Genomic DNA, 18,096 nt, shown 5'->3' on the forward strand with positions numbered 1-18,096 from the left:
GACTTTCAGGACATCCTGCGCAGATGAGAGGTTCTTTTCTTTTATCTCTGCAGTGTGAAAATGTTGGCAGAATTTTCGTAAGGAATTGAATCGTTACGCCGTACTGATTTAATTAATCCAAAGAACGTGACATTTAAGTACTATTAAGCGGGGTAATTTCCTGCATAACTCAATGGTGTACGCCTCGCTATTCCCATCATTAAACAATATACCCAGTTGGGCTAACTTTTTTTTTAAATGACTTCACATTAAACCATAAACGGGCTACGGTTAGTTTGGATCGCTCTCCGCAGCTGTGTCCATAAGATTTTCACCAAGCCACCAAGTACCCAACAAACAATATGCAGGACATCCACAATGTGAGTCTTTACGTCACGTCGGGCCAATAGTAAAATAGTATGTACATGTAGGTATGACAAACTGTGTCATTAAAATTCCTCTACTAGATATTGTTAGCATTAAATACGATGGTGTACGTGAATAAAAGAATTTAGCTCTTAGTTGGTTCTTAGTCGGCTCTTGGTTAATAGTCCGACTCTTCATAAAGAATCAATTTTCTTCTCTTTCATATTTTTCTTTCCTCCACATGAGCAAATTCCAAATATGAGTCGATCAAGAGCAAATTCCAAATACGAGTCAATCAAGAATCGACCTTTGCTGATGATGACCTCAGTAGGCCCAGAGTCCCATAGGTAACCTATATGATGGGAAACAGTTTGAAGGACTAAAGAGTACTCCCTCCGATCCTAAATTGTTGTCGAAATATTACATGTATCTAGCGCTTTTTAAGAATAGATATATCCATATTTGAGCAAATTTGAGTCAGGAATTTAGGATCAGAGGAAGTAGTACAAATTTCAAACTAATTAGGAAACTGTGGATGGTGTTCTATACTACCTAGAAGATACTATTTTGAATAACAGTCTCAAAGAATATAAGGACACGACCCTGTTTATACATCTATATCTATCTATATATATTTACTATTATTAAAAGCAATCGAAAAAAATTCAGACATCATCTAAAAGATATACGACACTGTTTAATTATCCATCAATGCCCGAGAACTATCATTTGTGGAAACCAAATTAATTACAAATAAACGACGTTAGTTTCACAATGCGACTAATTTAGAAAGCTTTCGATCAATTATGGAAATCCTCAATTAACTACAAATCAATCCATAAAATTACTCTAATTATTTGGGTAGCTAAAGCCGTTGCTCACACAACCATAAAATCCATTCTCCATTTTGGCCATTGTTTTATGAGCTCCTTGCCACTTTTACACATTACACTTTTAGAAGCACATTTTCAGTTTCAAAAGTACCATTTCTTTTACAACTTAATATAGTTGGTAGGGCCTGGCAAGTCGGATTAGTTGAATTCCATGGGTCAAATTTATCGTTCAGTCTTTCCGTTTTGGAGCTACCGTGAGGTTTTTGCATCTCCAAAATGAAAAGACTCTTTGTTTGTGCATCTCAGAAGAGAAAAAAACAGATGATGGCCCAGCACAACAAACTCAGTTTCCCGAATCGAGATAACAGGAATAAAAATGCCGAAGCCAGTCTCCCGAATCCCATAGCACGGGAACAAAAAACGGTCTGCGAAATCTGCACGGCGAAGATCGCTCTGCTGCGCGCAAAGCCGGCGTCCGGCGCGGTGCTGCGGTTGAGTCGAGCCGAAACAGGCGCGCGGCGCGAGAAGCCAACAAACTTTTGAGACCGGGTCGTGCCACGCCACGCCAGCCCGCCAACAATAGGCATACCGTGGCGCGCACGGGCGGCGGGGGCGCCTCTTTTCCCTCCAAATCGCCCGTTCCCGGCCCCACGCCCCCACGCGACGTCCTCGGCCGGCTCCCCCTTCCCGTGTCACAGCGCCTCCTCCTCGCCGCCGCTGCCCCATCCTCCCATGGCGGAGAGGGCGCTCCCGCCACCCTATCCCGTGGCACCCGAGCCGGCCGCCTCCTCCTCCTCCGCCGCCGCCTTCGGCTCCCCTCTCGACCCCGTCGCCGCGCCGGCCGTGCGCGCCGGACACCTCAAACCCCCGCCGGGCGGCACCTACGTCGTCCACGTCCAGAAGGACCAGGTCTACCGCGTCCCGCCCCCCGAGAACGCCTACCTCGCCGAGCGGTACCGCGCCGAGCGCGCGTCCGCCGGCAAGTCCTCCTGCGCCCCTTCCTCGTCCTCGTGCTCGCCCTGCCTCCTGCGCGCGCTCGGCGCCGCGGCAGCCGTGGCTCTCCTCCTTGCCGCGATCGTCGCGCTCACTATCGTCGTGCTGCGGCCTGACGCGCCCAGCTTCGCCGTGGACAGGTTCTCCGTCCGCAACGCCTCCTCGGCGCAGCGCAGCGCCCGCGTGGACTACGACTTCTTCCTGACGGCGGTCAACCCAAACAATGTGACCGCGCTCTGGTACCGGCGCGGCGGCTCGGCCAGGCTGCGGCACCGCGGCACGGCGCTGGCGGAGGGCCACGTGGGCAGGGCCGAGGACGGCGGGGAGGACGCCACGGACTTCAAGGTGCTGCTGCGCGGCGGGGGGCAGCACTTGCCCAAGGCGGTGGAGAAGGGGCTCGCGGGGAACAAGGGCGCCGTGGCGTTGCACCTCGCCGTGGAGATCCCCGTGCAGGTGCACGTGGGCGCGCTCGGGTTCGCGACCAGGAGGCTGGCTGTCTCGTGCGAGATCAGCGCGGCCGGGCTGAGGAAGGACGTGCACATTTCGTCCCAAAATTGCAAGAGCAGGTTCGGGGACTGATTGTTATGACTGCGCGCGCCGGGACGATAGCACTTCTTGTGCGCGCGTTGTGTGGAATCGATCTGAGGATTGCAGATTTGCAGCGGGCGGGCTCGCGGCCAGACTAGGCAGGGTGTGCGGTGGATGTTGGCTCGCAGCATGCCGTGTGTAAATTGTGTCGTGGGTTGTGGCTCTTGACTGAGGTTATTTCTGTACATGTGTACATTACTAAGCCAAAATGTGGGGCTTGATTTTGCTCAAAACAAAAAACAAAATGGGACCTGGACCTTCCATGGATCATGGAAAAATTTCACGCGTGATACAAGCATATGGCTGCTAATCTTCATGTGTCGACATAGCAGATTGCTCTTGTTGATCAATGAAAAGGAATGCATTTGTACCGCACCGTCATGTTCAAAACTTTGCCAAGTACTAGTAGTATGTTGCGAGAGCAGCAGGCCAGCAGGACATCTTGTCCCTGTGGATGAAGCGTATGCTACGGGACATGTGCCGCTGACGATCCTAGGTCGCGTGACTACGGGACAACAACGCAAAGCTGAGGTGTCTGGGCTTCAGTCTCAGTCTCCCTCTCTCCTCTGCGACCACCGTCAAACATGCTCGGCAACGTGCGCGTCCTCTCTGTCGCCGCGACATGGGATGGGGTGGGGGGAGGCGTATGCAAGACCGAGCTGTGCTGCTGTGCACGATCCGGAAACATGCTTCACATCAGGCTATGACGCGCGGGGTTCGTCACGCCGCCGCGGGGGCATATGGGCAATTGGTCATGGCATGTCCTGTACTCCTGTGGAAAGCAGCGGAAGGCTCCGGCGGTCCCATCCCACACACACCGTACGTACGGTACGGGGGAGAGAGCACACCATTGGCTGCGCGCTGCTTCTTTTATATCCTCGGTGGTCCCTGGTCATCTGGAGAAAATTGACAGACAGGTAGCAGTCACATCCATGTCCCCTTGGTCAACTCGAAGCGGAGAAGGACACAGCGAAACGGAGGCGCTACGAAAGCATGTTTCCCGTGTTTCTTGGTGCCTCACATCCATGGTTCCGCAAAAAAGAGCTTCACGGCACGGTCAGCCACTCCGTTTTTTATGAAGTACGAAAAAATAACCCTTCAAACTTCGACTCCGCTGGGGATCGAACCCAGAATCTCTGGTTCCGTAGACCAGCGCCTTATCCATTGGGCCACGGAGTCCTTGCTGCTATTTCAATCACATAAACTTATATAAAATTAAATGGCGCGACCACATATCGGGCATTGTTTTAATAGCTTTATCGTTACGTTTGTGTCTTCGATTATAATGACGTTCTGCTATTGAAGTTCAAATTGCAGTAGCAGTTTTGCTATTTTACTATTTAATATGAAGATAACGATGCCACGAAGAAGAGCTTGACTTTAATTATTGTTGCTATGACAAAAAAAAAAGTTGTGTATCGAATGCCATAAGATTCTTGGACGACGACCATGACCTAAATCAACTTTGCTAATGTTGGAAGGCACAAAACGGTTGCTATCTTGGCTGTGTATGCATGCATGGTCTTCCAGAAAAGCGGATCGTGGGAAGATTCTTCATCGATCTAGCGGTTCGGTTCTGATTTTTGATTATTCTGTTTTTCTAGCAACAAATTTGATGTTTTTCACTCATCAAGAAATCATTTTACATGGTCTGCGTGCGTCATTTTACGGTGGGAGAATTGAGGCCCTCTCTACGATGTTACGACGTCTCATCTGGTCCATTGGCGTGGCGCTGTCTTTGCCGTTGAGATTTTCTCAAAGTCTTGAACTACCGATTCCCCTTCCGGGAACGCCCCTCGCTCTCTGTCTCGCTCCCCGCAACCAGCGTCGCCATCGCTCCCCTCCCGTCGCCGCCACCCTCGTCTCCGTAATGTCGTCAAGTCGACCCCGCCGATGTCTCCCCTCCCCCGACAAAATCAGAGATGGGCCTCAGCCCCGTCGCACTGACAAGGGCCAGGAGCACTCCTCCTTCCTCCCCGCCGCCACCGACCGCAGCTGGCTCCCGAATCAGGGTAGGGTGGTGGTGCACGCCATCAGCTTCCCCTATCCGCTCCTCGACCTCGTCCTCGGTCTTCTTGTTCGGCTCGCACGCACGTGCCCAACCACCACTCCAGTACTCCACCACCCACCTGCGCAAATCCCATACCACGTACATTATACACTGCCGCCCAACCCATGCAAAGGCAAAAACCACCTCTAAGAGTATGCGGTCATGGATTGCATTAAGTCACGGGGACTTCGCCAGCGTATGCGGCGGGAGTGGCTGCTCCCTGTGGAAGAGAAGCTGAGACATACAGGAAGGGACTGGGTTCTCGTTTTGCTTGATTCGGTGGACACGCCGACGAGACAGAGCCATCTTTTTCTGTGGTGGAGAGCCTGGCACCTGAGAAATAACGCCATCTTTGGGGATGGCAGAGCCTCGATGGAGGACTCGGCTACGTTTATCAGGAACTATTCTTTGGCGATGGAAAATGTGAGAAGAGACTATGAAACTATCCTTTGTTGCCTGGATGAAGCAAATGGGACAAAAGACCGGTTTCCCAATGATCGGCTTGTTGTTCCTGTTGGCGGTCAGGTTGTAAACGGCGCCCGTTTATTTGCCCGCTTACCGCTGTTTACGTTCAGCAGTGTGCAAACGCGGTGAAAAGAGCAACCTAGATGGCATAGAAACGTGAAGAAAGAAAGAGAAACGGCCCTGGCGGGCAATAAACGGGCCCGTCTGACATCCCTAGTTGGCGGCGAGCCTAACGCCGCTGGGCCGCCCACTCCCGCAGCCACGGAGGACTTGTGGAAACCACCGGCTAGGTATTGGTTAAAATTAAACTTCGACGCTAGCTTCATGACTGACATGGGCCACGCCAGGTGGGGCTTCGTCTTGGGCCGATGCACCGACAGTGTCGTTGCTTCTGCGTGGGAGGAGGCAGGGACCTGCTCGTATGCGTTGCATGCTGAAACCATGGCGTGCTTGGAGGCTCTGAAGGAAACTGTAAGGCAACACCATCGAAATATTTTGGTGGAAACGGACTGCCAGACTCTTGGCCACTGCCTCCAAGGAGACGCTGCAAATCGCTCTGAGCTGTGTTTTCTCCTACGAGAGATTCGTCTTCTGGCCTCCCGTTTCCAGTCTTGCAAGTTCTGCTGGGCACACATATCCGCCAACACTGTTGCCCACTGCCTGTCTCAGTTTGCTAGAGATTCTAATTCATAGCTGGTTTAACTCCGTTTTTGAGCGGGATGTAACGTCTTATTCTTGTACTCCGGACCATAATCCAGTTAATTGAGTTTTGTTTCCCGTTTAAGAAAACCTCTAAGCAAAAGCCAAAAGGAAGTTGACCTACAGCGACCGCGAGTGCGAGGAGAGGAGGCAACGCGGAGCGGACTGGATCGCACCGGCTGCTGGCATGCCCACCCAGGAGGTACGCACGCGCCGCCAGGCAGATTTTAACTAATCATGTATCAACTTTGTAGTTCTTTCTGATGAGTTCGCATTTTGTTGTATTGAACTATGGACGAAAATATATTTTTTCGAAAACAAACCGTGTGGGTGATGTTTAATTTATCATTTCACAATAATTAGCAGCGGGTGACTACTCTGATTAACTCATTCTTATTTGTGTTGGCTATGCACATGAGAAAAAATTGCATACACAATAGATGTATTATTTGATACTTCTTGTATCTTTATCAATGTAATAATATATATGTTGAAAAGTCTCTATTTATTATGCCAAATATCTATGGATGTGTATATCTCAGGCGGCTGAGTTTTAAGCAAAAGGCTAAAATATCACTCGATATTATCATAGCTGTCGGATCAGTATCCGGACGTTATCCCTACTTCCTCTTCATTATCGGTCTTTCCGAATCATAAAACACGATCAAGATCCAATTGTTAAACAATCAACTTCTCCCTAACTAAAAATCAGTCGATTTAGATATAACAAACTTGAATATCTATTTGAAATTTTTATGTATAAGTATAGAGATGGTTCTGGAAAGAAAAAAATATAACTATATATTTAGTTAGTTGATAATCCACCTTTATCTGCTTTATCCATAAAAAAATATTTAGCACCAAGATCATGACACTACAAACATGCTTGCAACTTTTTTATGGGACACTCCCAATTCTTTTTAATAGAGTTTTGTATCCATATAACGTCACCTGTTGCATTTGTCAACTTGTACTTGTATGGGATGAGGCAATGCTTTGTACTTGCATGAGAACTATATAGTATAGCATGGTTGCGAGCATTCCATATCAAATTTGATTCTAAAAAATAAATTAAATGCACATGTGGAAATATGAAATGTTAATAACACAACATTAAAAGACTATTAAACAATACAAACCAAATAAATTAAAATGCATTTTAACAATATCAAGTGGCAAGCCAACACCAACACGATAAGAAGATACATGATAAGTGAGATTTGATACCGAGAAACTTCATCGTTTAGGTTTATATAGCCGAAATTATTGTAAAATGTGTTCATGGTCTTCTGAAGATTGCTTTATCATTTAATTAACATCGAGAGCACAATGTTAGATGTATTAAGAAGAGTGTTCATACATGTAACCAATGGGTGGATGGTTGTCCACATCGGCCACCTTACAGAAGATATGTGCGGGTGATTATTACTAATTTCGTCGTTGCACGTTCGACATGTACGCGGTTATACATAAAATAGTACCAATAGTTTAAGATTACATAGATCATAATAATTAGAACTCCATCTTAATGGAGCACTAAAAATGAATTCAATTTTCCATGTATGATAATTTTATTATAATGACATGTTATTAATGTAGCATATCAAATATATGTTATTCGTACACTTAAAAAACACTGCAAAAGCTTAGAGGCAACAATTTTAAAGCTACCTTAAAGTATATGATATCTCGATGCATCCACCTCGTAAATACAAAACAATTCGATGCAAATATGGAAAATATAAGTGATAAGGTCATATATAGAGCCGTCATTAAAGTGTTGGACACAAAGAAATATCTCTTACCAATCTTTTTTGGCCTCGTTTATTGACCTTTTTTTTTATTATGATCTTTTTGTGAACGTGACGTAAACTACAAACCGGTTGTGCATGTGATCCTTGGTGTAGTGAAATGGTTACTGCACGCAACTAAATATGGTACGAGAGGCAAAGATACCGAAACTGAATTATCGCTTATGTACTCGAGAATAAAAAAATGTAGTAAGTGTCTACTCCACTTAACACTACTACGAAAAGTCCGTCGAGCGGTAGTTCAAAATCACGATCAGTGGCGGTTAGCCAAAACCGCCAATGAATGTGTGCTGATGGAGGGTACCCATCTGGAGGGGTAGCTGTGAGTATGCCTGGGCAAAGCCTGGCGGCAAAATCTCAAAATCGGCCCGGCCCGAAGCCCGAAAAAAATACCTATATTAGGTATTAAAATAAATATTTTCCGGATAAAATATTATTTTTTATACCTATTTCCCGGGAAAATATTACTCCCTCCGTTCCGGGCTTTTTGAACAAACAACGACAAGAATTTATGATCGGATGGAGTTTTGAACTAAAACAACCACAAGAAATTAGAATCAGAGCGAGTAATTTTTAAGCCATTCTAGGCATTTTTTTCGGGCTTTGTGCAGGAAAGTGAAGCGATGTACGTTTCAGTGAAAACCCCGCCACTGATGGATTACGAGTAGAACTAAAAAATAGTCTTGGACCCTAGGCCCGCACAACACCCTCGGGCCTTCGGCCTATGCTGGCCGTTGTATGTGTGTTATTAATAAAATTGAAGTTTTTTTGAAAGCATATATCTACATTTATTGCAAATGCAAATCCGAATGCATGAATATTCTGTACACAATCCCATTAATGCAAGATTTATAAACCTTCTGCATATATGTAGTTAATTAGTGGTGTGAAATGCATTAGTGGGGCATGTGTGTGCATGAATTAATCTCATTGATGGGACTAGTGGAATCCCGGCATGGCGTGACTTAGACACTGGTGATGAATCAGAAAACTTTGCACCGGGATTGAAAGGGCATTTCGATCCCTAAATGTTTTGGTGTTAATGACAACATGACATGTGAACTAATCACGCGCTAAATGTTTTCAGATTTGATACCAAATGTTGACACGATTCTTCGCCCTCAAAAAGGAAAGAAGCGTAGATGGATTTACGGGGATTTATATTATTGAGTTGTAGAAAAAAAATACGTACTATAAATAGAGAGTCCATTTGAGAAAGATTTGGGTGAATCAGCTTCACGTACACAAATCTACAAGATTGCTCCCACGTAAATCCTAAACTCATTTTGTGAAATGATGGAAACCTAAACCCAGCTAAATCTGTCAGGATTTGAACCATACCTTGATTCAAAGTATAATTCTTTACTCCTTTTGTCCAACAAAAGATGTCTCAAGTTTGTCAAAATTTAGATGTATCTAGACATGACTAGTGTATATATGCATTCAAATTTAGTCGAAAGTGAGACATCCTTTGTTGGACGGAGGAGGTAATATATTTCCAAGTCCGTATTTAAAAGAAAAAATTGAACCTTACTTGTAAAGGATTTTGAAAAAGGCTTCTGTGAAATAAAACCATTTTGGAAATAGTTTTATTTTAAACTTAAAACTAGTATAGACCGAGCGTTGCATTAAGAGGATGAAGACGAACTATCTCCTGCCGTTTCTTGAGCCTGAGCTGCTGCTCCAGTGCAATGAGTCTTTCAAGGACCGAATTGGGCAGCATCTGGCCTTCATCCTCGAGAAGATCCTGGACCTTCGCATGAACACATTCAACGGGTCGATAGCAACATCATGTTAAGGACAGGGGCTTATATAACCCAAAATATAAAAACATGGCTCTAAGGAGATAGTTCGTCTTAAAGAGTAAGTCCATCTGTTATGTCACCATGGTAGTGAACTTTGCTACGCCCATTTGCAATATAGCACCGAGATAAATATCATCCGTAGAGCACTAATGCAATGTCTTTAGAACAATACGGCAGAATATAAGAGACACTAAAGGGAATCTCCGTATAACAGTCATCAAGTCGTTGTAGTATAGTGGTAAGTATTCCCGCCTGTCACGCGGGTGACCCGGGTTCGATCCCCGGCAACGGCGCTAATGTTTTGTCACCCTCGTAATTTTGACTACTTTGCTCTATTTCTAAAAGAACACTCGCGACAAGTACAATCTTGCACATAAGTGTCTTTCCCATGATCAAAACTCCGTGAGAACTACTATCTGACAATGACTCAATGTGCTACAGCAATCCTGCATACTCGCTTCGTTGAATTCTCAGAGCACACAGAAGTCTCAGCAAGAACATCCACCTGCTTTCTGCTCCTGCTGCGCAGCTGCGCCTGGAGCCTTCGATCCGGAGGCAGGCCTCAGGTTTATGTCGACCATGTCTTCCTGCTTCGCCGACGAGAGGGCGTCCATTCCAGGCAGAGACGTGGCGATCTTGCGGAACAGCGGCTGCAGGGTGGTTTGAATTTCCACAGCGCCAGTCACTAGTCAGGATTGGAGATGCAGAATGCTTGTAGAAATGACAAGGAAATTAAGTGAAGAAGTCATAAACCTTGACGTTGAACCCGGCCTTTGCGCTTGTTTCGATGAACATGACGCCGTGCTCCTGCGCCTTGGCTTCTCCTTCATCTGTGGGTACTTGCCTGGTGAGAAACGAACAGAGGAGAAGAAAAACGGATCACCAAGACTGACGCAATGTGGGGATCTGCCCACTTGAAACAAGGGGAAACCTCGCTAAGATTCATTTCATTCAGTCCTATTAGTTGGAGCATGAGGTTCCCTTTTCTAGCTCTTGTAATCATTCTGCTTAACATTAGTGAATTGGTGCTATCAGAACAGAAGGGGACGAACCTCTTGTCAACGAGATCTGTTTTATTCCCGACGAGGACGATGAGCACATCGGTACCTGCTCTTTCTGTCTTTACTTCATCAATCCACGTCGATGTATGCAGAAATGATTGCCTGTCTGTTTTATTTCAAAATTTCTGTAAGTGCTCACATATATCCTTTCTAGTGCAGTAACTCCACTACAAAGCTGCATATTCTGCTGGTGAGACTTTGTGAAGACAGGTGACTAACCCGTTACATCGTAGACGATCACCGCGACAGAGGAGTCTCTGATGTAGCTTGGAATCAGGCTCCGGAACCTCTCCTGTCCAGCCGTGTCCCTGCACATTCTGATAGTCACAAACTCTCTCTGCCACCCGTCCAGTTCTTACAATTGACTTGTGCAAGTGTTGGTTCAGTATATCAGAAAAGGAAAACAAACAAAAATGAGATACTACCATGTCAAGCAGACGGTGTTTTTTAATCAACAGAGGCATTCCTCCGATTTCATTAGAAATCAACACGTCTGATACATAAATAGTGCATTAACACAGGACAAACTGAAAAGGAGCCAGCCCAAAATGACTGAACTACAACTTTCAGAGCATGGCTATTACAGGTTGTGCTGACCATCAACCAAAGTTCAGAAACTCAAGCAGACGGTGTTGTTTCAGAATGTGCACGCTCAAGAAAATTCAATTCCAGATCCATTTTAAAAAAAATAATAATTACCTTGACCACTAATAAAAAATGTATCTAGGTTTTCTAAAAATGAAAGTATCTTATTTCATACTCTTCTGTTACAAATTTTTACAAATAGTATATAATTGCATAAACAGAGGTAGTACTGTGATCAGCTGACAGCTGCATCACAGTTCAGAAACAACTAGTTGTGCGTCTTGTATCAACTGAATTGCATAAAACCATCTAGCTTGAAACAGGCCAATAATTAACATGAGAACGGATGATATACCATAGCTGTAGGCGAATCGTGCGATCCTCGAGGTACATGGTCTTGGAGAGGAAATCGATCCCAATCGTTGCCTGCGCACATCATCGATATCAGAATTTGCCGACCGGAGCCCGGTGATGAAACACGTAGGATCGACATAGTTCTGAGGCATATATGGACGACGGATCGATGAATCGGGAGAGCAGATTAACTAAATGAACCTGGTAGGTGGCGTCGAACTTGTCATACATGAAGCGGGTGATGATGGCGGTCTTGCCCACCGCCTGGTCGCCGAGGAACACCAGCTTGTACTTGGCCAGCGCCGACACCACCGGCGCCATATAGCCCAGAGCTGCTCGATCGATCTGTTTTCTGGTTAATTTCTAGCCTGTTTGGGAGCAAATTGGAGGCGTGCAACTAGTGGAAAGGGAGCCAAGGAGGAAGGTTGCTTTGAACGGAGAACGGGAGAAGGAGGGGCGACTTTTTGGAGTTTCCAAAGCCTTGTTTAAGCATCGTGGAGTAGGTCGACGAACGAGCAGAAGAAGAAGAACGACTCAACGAGTACGATTCAATTGGGGAGTCCCAGGTGTTGACGGGCCATGCATGCACATAAGTTCAAAGGCTTTCTTTCCCTTGTCCTTTTTCTCGGCCACGAAACACTACCACATGTCGAAACAACAGGATTTTTTATTGTTTGGAACTCGTAATTAAATCAGCTCCGCAGTGAATGGTTCGGTTTCTCTGCATAACTTAGTTCCGCGTTTCAGAAGTGCTTATCTGCACAAGCTTGCAGTTTTTCTCGATCCATTTACGACATCTTGTCTTGTCATTGTCGTTGTCTTGTACTACTCTTGTACTCCCTCTTGTGCCTAAATATGAATGTATCTATTCTTAAAATGCGTCTAGATACATGTAATATTTCGACAAACAATTTAGGATCGGAGTATGTTCTTTCTCTTGAAACCACACGTCTTATTTCCTCTTAAATCTTAATTGCACGTATTACTTACTCCTGTCCAAATGGATCGCTTCTGAGTTCTAAGATTGGCACGTGAAGTTCGACGCCGCAGTTGCCTGCCGTCGCATTTCTGTTCTTGATGCTCTGTTCTTGGTTATCATCTATGTAGGCAGAACTACTGATCCCTCAGTTGGAGTTCCTCGACGAGGAAGGAGCACAGGCCGAGGTCTGGGCACCGTCGAGAATACTCCTGGACACACTTGCACAAGAGACTGGACAGGTTTGGATACAAGTTTATTTCACAATGCATGCAACTTTTGCTCCTTTCTGAACCATTTACAATTGGCATCGTGGATACAGATTTTGAATGTCCCTGATTTATTAGGTTATTATGTAGGATGCCCGTGCGTTGCTACGGAACCAGAAAATGGCACGATGCATTGGTCGGTGATTGTATTTCATAAACGTGTGTCAAATTAAGCACAATGCTCTGTAATGTCGCTATTAAATGTGTCAAAAACTGCTATATTTCTATCACTTAATCATTTCTCCTGATCGTTGTGCATCAATCCTATTCTTTAACTTCTTTGTGCATCGATCCTATTCTTTATCTTCCCAGCATGTATCTTAATTTCTCCACCCAACCGTAGTCTTTTACTCACTCTCTCCCTCTCCTTTTGATCACTGTGCATTTCGGTAGAATTCTTCTAGTCGAGAGATACATCCAAGGCTCCAACTGCCCTAGTGCCCTAGTTCTTGCCACACACAATTTGGACAGAATCAAGTACTCCACCCCATATTAAGTGCCGGAATATTATATGTATCTATACGTATTCTAGTATATAGATACGTTCATTTTTAGATAAATTTGAGTCACTTAATATGGGACGGAGGAGTATAAACTATGCTTTTGATTCCGTTCACAGTTTCGCACACCTCAAAAAAAGAAGTTATCTGGCATAAAAAAGAAGATTCTCATGTGCAAATACCAAAAGGATAAATACAGTACTAAGAATACATGAACACGAGAACATTTGCTTGTTTTTAAGCATTCAACATTAGTTGTGCCGCAAACTAATTTATCACACATAACAATAACAAAGACCAAGTAGCACGAACTGTGGGCTGCACATCCACACAGGCAAAATATAATTTACCTTCGTTCGATTACATGCAACAAATTCTAAATGCAATCCTAATTAGAAATATTAGGAGAAGAATTACCATTAAAAACTTGGAAGTCCACTGTGCCTTTCTTCCCTTCTTTCCTCTCTTTCCGCTCAGGCACCGCGTCGCCACAAACCTTGGTGTCTTCCCTACACTTTTTCCATCCCCGAGAACCACCACACGCAATTCCAGCTCCCATACATGCTGCAATATAAAGCATGTAATTTAATCTGGATAGCAGAAAGAAGATCACACAAAAAATTATGGTAGACTTTGGTCGCCTAAGCTCCATGAATTTCTCCCCTTGTCGTCTGGTTGTCTCCTGATTAATCCCCTTTTCTCCTTGCTTTCCTAGATGCTGGGTCTCTCGTTCCAACCATGGAAAGAGTTTGGGTCCTAGCTGCATCTGTGTATCATGATTTGAACAATAACAAAAACAATGTGCTCTTAATACAGGCCGAAATAAAAGACATCACAATTGCGAAATTACTTGGATATTAATTTTCACACATTGGAAACAAAGTGTTGTTCCATCACATTCTGTTACTTTGCTTGTGATTGCAAGTGGAAACTTGGAAAGATCACGCATCATTGTCAAAGTTTCCATTTGATCCCCGGCCCCCGCAAAAAGAACTTCCACTTGCAAATCCCTGCACACGCAAATCACCGGAAGCACAATAAAATATGTAAGCTATTTGTAAACAAAATCTGTCATGCGAACACAAATAAATAAATAATGTGGCCAAATAGTCATGTATCATGTTTCCTAAAAGCATCAGTAAATGTGTCAATTATTTACTTGATACGCGCTGTGAAAAATGGTAACCATGCTTTTTATCTCATTAGCTACATGCCTGATCAGTTCCACTGATCGAAGGCTGAGTCAACTCCAGTTGAGTTGTGGGCACATGCATGAAGCAGTACAATTGCACCTGAAGAAGCTGAACTATGAAAGTATGGAACCAGCTAAGAGTTACAGAAATGTTATGGGCATAATTCCTCCTATGGAAGCCCAGCTAGTCTTCCCTCGCTTAAAGTAATGAAAAATATAAATAGATCGCATGCCTTAAGAATTGAGATATGGTATATATAAATCATAGAGGAATAACATCTATAAGTACCAAGTAATTAAATGTTGGCAGAAATCCATCTAATCGACCACCAAGTAAAAAGTAAGAAGCATAATCAATAGGGAGTGGAAAGGGAAATAGTGTAAAGTACCAAATAATTCTGGAAAGGGAAGCATAATATGTGGAGGAATAGCTTAAATTAAGATTGGAGAATAAGAATGGTAACACAAAAAAGAGGACTGAAAATGGCAGGTGCAAGCATGAAGGTTGGCCTTGGTATTGTCGACATAACACAAATCAACACGTTCCTTGATTCATCATCTTAATTTAAGCAGCAACAACAACACTACCTGACTTATCCGTTCCTTCTTGTTGCAGACATGACTTATATATGCCTTCTCTGTTGGCTGATCTCAACTTTGTCAGTTCCTGGACATTGTCAAAATAGACTGTAAGAAGAACATAATCCAGAGGATAAGATCAATAATGAGAAAACCCTAGATTGTCAAATTACCTGTCAATGTCTCTTTGTTCAGCGTAATACTTCTCTCCTTGAATATAATAACTTTTGTGTCTACAGCCTAAGAAACCTGTCCAAATTTGAATCGAATTACTTGGGATGCTGCAATCAAGATCAATCGAGCATGGAGAAATGAATTGAGTATCCAAATCGATCGAGGAGCAGGGTCGCATCCTGGTGGGGTACTCGTCATGTGCATTTCATCAAACAAATGGCAGGCACACATAGATGCTACTGTTACTCAACCTTATAAGGACATGGCCAGGGCGTGGATGGTGATGGTGCAACGCGGCGGTGTCGGCGCGGTGGTAGCTTCGCGAGAGAGCGCAGGATATGATGGCGGCGATGGACGGACGGTGCGCGACGGCGGCGTCCTCCGCGATGGCGTCCCAGGCTGCGACGAACAGCAGCGCGGCTGCGGGTAAGGGAGGCGGGCGTCTGTTGGAGGCATCCTCCGCGGCTAAGGAGGGCGGCCGCCGCCGCTGCGTGGGAGACGTCATCTGCGGAGAGGAAGAGCGGCGTGACGGACATCCGGCGACGCGGCGAGCGCCCTCCCTCCCCGAACCCAAACTGGTGGCGGCGGCAGACTGCGGAGTCGCGCGGCGGCAGCGGATTTGATCTCCACGGGCATCAGAGATTTGGGGATCGGGGGTCGGGGCGGCGGCTCCATGAGGAGGAGGACGGGGTTGGGGGCAGCGGCTCGATGAGGAGGAGCGCTGGGGAGGAGGCGGCGGCGCGAGCAGATGGAGGGCTGCGGGTCAAGATTTTTCCGACGGGGCTGCGGGCGGGAGGACGGCGCGACGGTTTTCTTTACGTGGAGGTGGGACGACGTATGATGGAGACGTAACTGTGAATTAAGAATCTATATTAAATTGGAATCGGTGATGGTGGGCGCCGTTGATCGGTGTTGGTCAACTTCGTTAAAATTACAATCAATATGTCACCGTTCCTTTTTTTTTTCTTTCTCCCGCCTTATTCACGATTTCAGTAGCAGAAATTCTACGGTTTAGATTTACCGAAAGTTATCGTACGGTCCAAATTTGTCACAACATAATACGAACAGTTCTAAAATAAATCAATCTCCTTAGCATGAAATCCAAAATTCTTCGTATCCATCTCAGTATGGAAATCAATCCGAACCCGTTTTTGCTACTGAAATCGTGAATAAGGCGGGAGGGAAAGAAAATAAGGGGTAGTAGCATATTGATTGTAATTTTAACGAAGTTGACTGACCAACACCGACCAATCAACGGCGCCCACCCATCACCACCGATTCCAATTTAATATATTGTAATAGATAATAGATAATAGATAGATATATATGTATATATATAAAAGATAAAGATAAAGAAAAGATAAAGATAAAGATTATGTGCCTAATAAATTGATGAGTTTTGTTGTTCAAGTACCTTGAACATTTGTTCTTTACTGATTCAGTTGCCTGTTTATAGAAAGTTAAGGCCATTTTCCCTGCACAGTTCAAGTGTGCTCGGTACTGCTTTACTTTCAGTAGTCACTCAGAGAGGGAGATTGCTTAGCAATCCATTTTGACATGCTGTAGGTAATGATTTTTTTTTATCACATGCTAGCGGCATTTATTAGAAGCATGCTCATTTTTTTATCATCGTTAAGACATATCAGTTTCATAAACTAGAAATTATCTCTTTGTCCTGTAAATGCTTTGTAACCTGATAAAATTAACTATCCGGGCCTCCCCTAAAGTTTTCAGCTCAAAAAAGAAAGAAAGTAAACCTCTCTGGCAAGTTCACCTCAATTTTACTAGGCATGAAAGGACAGGATGTGGACCAATGTTTCTAGCATTTGGACAACAAAGATGACTGTGGACCGACATACATTTTTGCTGCTGTGATTTTTGTGAATCTAAAATCTGTCTGCTTTCTTAACTTGATCGCAATCTTAGCGACAGAAAGCCATTTGATATTGATGATGGAGTCATTGTGACTTGTGATTATCCCTGATCATCAGATGTTGGATTCTGTTGAGCGAACTGCAACTCAAATATCCGATGATCATGTGTAACTTATTCCTGGTTAAATTTCAAATATCTGGAGAGAAATGTGCATTCATCTCTAATAAGGAAAATGAGCCTCATTTTATCTCCCAAGCATAGCTGTTACAGCAGGATCTAAATATAAATCAATCAGAGCATTTCGCCATGCATGTATCACATGAAAGAGTTCATGCCCAAATATATCCATCCATGCTCACATTCATTTAAGTCTATCTATTTGTTGTTATGGTTTTCTTGATTTTGCCTAAATTAGGTGGCTACATTGATCTCTGTTAAGCTATTATGAATATGGCGAGATATATTTGCTCATTATCTGAATGGTTCTTCAGCCAATGTTGTAAACAGACCACTGAGATTTCACCGGTGCAGCGAAGCACACTGTTCCAGCTAGAGAAGAGCTTTCTGGCAAGTGATTTTGTACAATTTAGTTAGACTAGAGGATCACCTTAAAAGAAGAGTTATTTGACACAGACTTTGATATCTTAACTGTGTAGACTGCTTGTTGATCCTTATTCTCATGGAAAGCACATGATACGAAGTATTGGATTAGGTTATTTATGGAGTGATGGTCTTGCGTTTTTCTTTATTTTATTTACACCATGTACTGTCACATGCAGGAAGGCGCTCTTCAACATTTTGGTTGATATTAGCAGAATTTTCTTTTGCTTTCTGTAATCCTTCAATTCAACGATGATATAGGGTGCGTTCTGTTCGGCTTCTAAGACCGGTTTCTCCTATAAGCTGTCCTCACCCAGCTTCCTGGAGAAGCCGCATCTCAGA

The 18,096-nt window shown here is 44.4% G+C and overlaps 2 protein-coding genes and 2 non-coding genes across 7 annotated transcripts; 2 read left to right on the forward strand and 2 right to left on the reverse strand.

Annotated features, from left to right (window-relative positions):
* The first annotated feature begins 1,818 nt into the window (after nt 1-1,818).
* Nucleotides 1,819-3,029, forward strand: LOC100843022 (NDR1/HIN1-like protein 13). Its single transcript, XM_014896565.2, has one exon. The coding sequence runs from the start codon at nt 1,911-1,913 to the stop codon at nt 2,748-2,750; it is 840 nt and encodes a 279-aa protein (XP_014752051.1). The 5' UTR covers nt 1,819-1,910; the 3' UTR covers nt 2,751-3,029.
* Nucleotides 3,030-3,865: 836 nt separating this feature from the next.
* TRNAR-ACG lies at nt 3,866-3,938 on the reverse strand. Its single transcript has one exon. It is a non-coding gene; the product is annotated as a tRNA-Arg (tRNA).
* A 5,810-nt stretch (nt 3,939-9,748) lies between these two features.
* LOC100845124 (ras-related protein RABH1e) lies at nt 9,749-16,098 on the reverse strand. 4 transcript variants are annotated; one of them, XM_010230750.3, is made up of 11 exons: nt 15,531-16,098; nt 15,279-15,354; nt 15,115-15,193; nt 14,205-14,344; nt 13,752-14,100; nt 11,791-11,921; nt 11,591-11,661; nt 10,870-10,958; nt 10,642-10,756; nt 10,343-10,433; nt 9,749-10,239 (listed from the first exon to the last, which is right to left on the reverse strand). In XM_010230750.3, exons 4-11 carry the CDS (start codon nt 14,226-14,228, stop codon nt 10,078-10,080), a joined length of 1,032 nt encoding a protein of 343 aa, XP_010229052.1. In that variant the 5' UTR covers nt 14,229-14,344; nt 15,115-15,193; nt 15,279-15,354; nt 15,531-16,098; the 3' UTR covers nt 9,749-10,077. The 4 variants fall into 4 exon arrangements, with proteins under 4 accessions (XP_010229052.1, XP_003558615.2, XP_024313755.1 ...); XM_003558567.4 differs by having other exon boundaries at nt 11,791-11,934; nt 15,531-16,095; XM_024457987.1 differs by lacking the exon at nt 11,791-11,921 and having other exon boundaries at nt 15,531-16,095.
* On the forward strand, nt 9,811-9,882 carry TRNAD-GUC. Its single transcript has one exon. It is a non-coding gene; the product is annotated as a tRNA-Asp (tRNA).
* Nucleotides 16,099-18,096: the final 1,998 nt, after the last annotated feature.

The sequence above is a fragment of the Brachypodium distachyon genome, chromosome 1 (genome assembly GCF_000005505.3).
Source record: "Brachypodium distachyon strain Bd21 chromosome 1, Brachypodium_distachyon_v3.0, whole genome shotgun sequence".
Lineage (NCBI taxonomy): Eukaryota > Viridiplantae > Streptophyta > Magnoliopsida > Poales > Poaceae > Brachypodium > Brachypodium distachyon.